The 3,092-nt window shown below is 45.3% G+C and overlaps 1 protein-coding gene across 1 annotated transcript; it reads left to right on the top strand.

The window, feature by feature from the left end:
• Positions 1 to 1,020: 1,020 nt before the first annotated feature.
• On the top strand, positions 1,021 to 2,549 carry LOC134632497 (bcl-2-like protein 13; the record flags this gene model as incomplete). Its single annotated transcript, XM_063481232.1, has 1 exon — positions 1,021 to 2,549. A coding segment is annotated over one exon (1,104 nt), but the record flags the coding sequence as incomplete, so codon positions are not given.
• Positions 2,550 to 3,092: the final 543 nt, after the last annotated feature.

Genomic DNA, 3,092 nt, shown 5'->3' with positions numbered 1-3,092 from the left:
AACAAGGTGGTTTGTATGTTGCTCTTTTGGTTAGTCAGCCTATTACTTTCTAAGCTAAATCTTTTCATCTTGTGTTGGTTGGATTGCCAAAAGCTTTAGAAATAAATGACTCCCAGAGGATCGGTCCTACTGACTCTAATGATTTCCTTAGATTTCCCTCTTGTGTTGCCATGAGGTTGGATTTCATTTATGAATACTAACAAAGTATAGTATTGGCATATATGTTCGTCTTGCATAAACTGGAGTTGGAGCCGTAGCAATCACGATTTTCTGTAGCAAGTTCTGTTTTATATTATTGCAACAGATCCAATGGGGAGTGATTTTTGTTGTGATATGATAGAAAGAAATGTTAATGTGCAAAGTCCAAAGTTGGCGCCTTGGAGCTACAGGACTGTTATTATGCTTGATTTTACTGCTCGTCTTGGATTGTCAGTTGCCTATTTTGAACCACAAATTGTAAGTTAAGCGTCACATCACTGCATGGTCAGTGCAGTGATGTGCATTCATATTAAAAAAATGTAATTAATTTTTTTCTTTGCTAAATGTTTGCATGATAAAACTAGGCTTACTTTAATATATTAAGCTTCGATATATTGATTTATGAAACTTATTTAAATGGATTTTCTTTCAGCAAACTCAGCCCTGTGTTATTCTTACTCACATGGTTATATTTGCAGGTTACATAACAAGACCTCAGCTTACAGATGCTTCCTTCCTCTGTTGTTTACCACTAGGTGGCGTAGAAGATAAAACAAGTGTGGATTTAGTCTGCAAAAGCCCCCCCATATAGCAGTCCTATTCTGAATTCCTATTATGTAACCTTAGAACTTATTCTTGGTTATAATTTTATGACTACTGAGAAACTTTTACATGTTGCTAAAATTGTAGTTTTATTTCTTTTTTTTTTCATATTTCTTAAGATGGTTTTCTTGGGAGAAGGTGCCCTCTGATGTTGCAACCAGAGACTAAACTTTAACTAAACACAAAGATTGTAACAAATTCAACTAATGAATTGAATGTAAATGTCATCTTTGTTTCTGTGTACCACAGGGTGAAGTATTCAGCCTCGTGTTGGAGGAAGAGCGAGGTGTAACTATTGCCGAAGACAGCAACGACATTTACATCCTCTCAGGAGACCAGGATCACGACCAGATCAGCCCTCCCTCGTCACTGCTGTGCACCGGAGACAACAGCAGCGAGCAGAGCTCCTGGCAGACAGAAAGCTTACCTGCGTCTCTGGCTGGCCACGAGTCGTGGGCACAGGTTGGTGCAATGGACCCTGAAGACATCAAGAGCCTGGACAGCAACGAGGGTGTTGCTCTGGTCGAGGAGCGTAGTGAAAACAGCTCCTCAAACTCGGACATCGTCCATGTGGAGCGCGAGGAAGCCGAGCTGTTGGAGGAAGGCAGTGAAGGCGGAGTGATAGAAGAAAGCATGATGAGTGTTTTAGGCACTGACAGTGAGCTAGCTGAGCTCAGGGAGGAATTAAGAGTCCAGACCGCACCTGCACCAGTGACAGCTGAGGCAGACCCCACACCTCCAGCTTCCCTGATTTCATTAGAAGAGCCAGTTGTGATAGAGACACCTGCAAGCTTGTCTGCAGAACCTTCATTCATTTCCTCAGAACCAGAGCTGCTTCCCTCTGCCTCTGAACCTGCTGAAGCCCTTCCCACTGAAGCTGAACCTGCAGTACCTTTGTCTGTTCCTGCAGTGGAACCAGAGCCTGAGCCAGAACCAGCTGCTGTCACTGCCCCAGTGACTGATCCAGTGCCTGCTGAAATGGCAGGCCCATCTCCAGCCAAGGAAATCCCGACAACACCAGCAGAGCCTGATTATACATTAGAACTAGCGTCCGAACCAGAGCTGAACCCAGAGTCCATCACTGTGTTTCACCAGCCAAAGGAATCGCAGCCAGAACCAGAGACTGTGGCAGAGCTAGACGATACGGTCGCTGCACCTCCAGTCCCAGAGGCTGTGGAGGCCCCTGTCAAAGCACCTGCTGAGGAGGCCCCAGTGCAGCCAGAGCCAGAATCAGAGCTCCCAGTGTTGCTTTATGGAGGGGCTGCTCTGGCAGTCCTTGCAGCTGTTATAGCCTTCGTTCTCATACGCTTTCAGAGGAAATAGCGTGAAAAAGTGTTATCCTCAGCGGCAGAGAGTACAGAATGCTAAGGTAGAATAAATGTATTTGCATACATACGGTGAGACTCTCCTTAAAAGTAGTTTTTAAAAATCTTCTGGGTGTAAAATGTGTGAAAGTGTCCCCCAGCAAACCAGAATGTCTTGTCATCCACAACCTTAGTGCTGGGAGTCCCTCGCTGCTTCTTTCAAACAGGTGCAAACATAGAAATGTGAAAACGGTGCACTCTTATCACACTTTTATCCCTCTTCTGTTAGATTCAGCTTCTGTTGTGTCTCTTGGTTTGCTATTTGCATTGTTTCTTTCATTGGAGCCAGCGACGCTGGATTGAAAATTGACAGTGCTCTCACAGGAAACATAAACCTCAAGTATAAGTTGTGATGTTGTGCGACATACGGTTTTCTTGCTCTTCCGCCTCTGTTATGGCCCTAGCTGGGCCTCCTGAAACTGCCCTTGTGTGGGCGTGGTGTTTTTTCTCTGCCTCCTCCTCTCTTGCTCCACCCCTCTGTCTCTCTCTTGCTCTTCTCTCTCCCCAGGACACAGCTGCTGCTCATTGGCCTCATTTACCACCTGGGCCCAGTCAGCAATCACCTCTCTGAGGTTATATAAGCTGGGGATGAACTGGATGTAGGAGGGTGGCTTTCTCTGGTGTCTCTACTTTGAGTGCTAGGTGTGAGATTGTCCTGCCTATGGTGTGGAGTGGTAGGAGCAGTGGGGAGAGTAGCTGCTTCACGTGAGTAGTGTGGGCTTGTGGGCCTCGGCAGCAGTAAAGCTAGCTGCTGCTAGTGACAGGGTGAGCTTGTGGGCCCCTGGAAGTGTGAAGTTTCTTGTTTTGTTGTTGTGTTCTTTGTTGTTGCAACCTTTTTCCTTTGTCGAAGTGTTATTGGTAAAACGGCGTTGCCGGCTCTTAATGTTAAGCTTCTCTATAATAAAGACTATTTTATTTACTAAAAAC

This window comes from Pelmatolapia mariae, linkage group LG7, assembly GCF_036321145.2.
Source record: "Pelmatolapia mariae isolate MD_Pm_ZW linkage group LG7, Pm_UMD_F_2, whole genome shotgun sequence".
NCBI lineage: Eukaryota > Metazoa > Chordata > Actinopteri > Cichliformes > Cichlidae > Pelmatolapia > Pelmatolapia mariae.
Note: the sequence above shows the minus strand (reverse complement) of the source record. Positions and strands in the feature narration are given on the sequence as shown.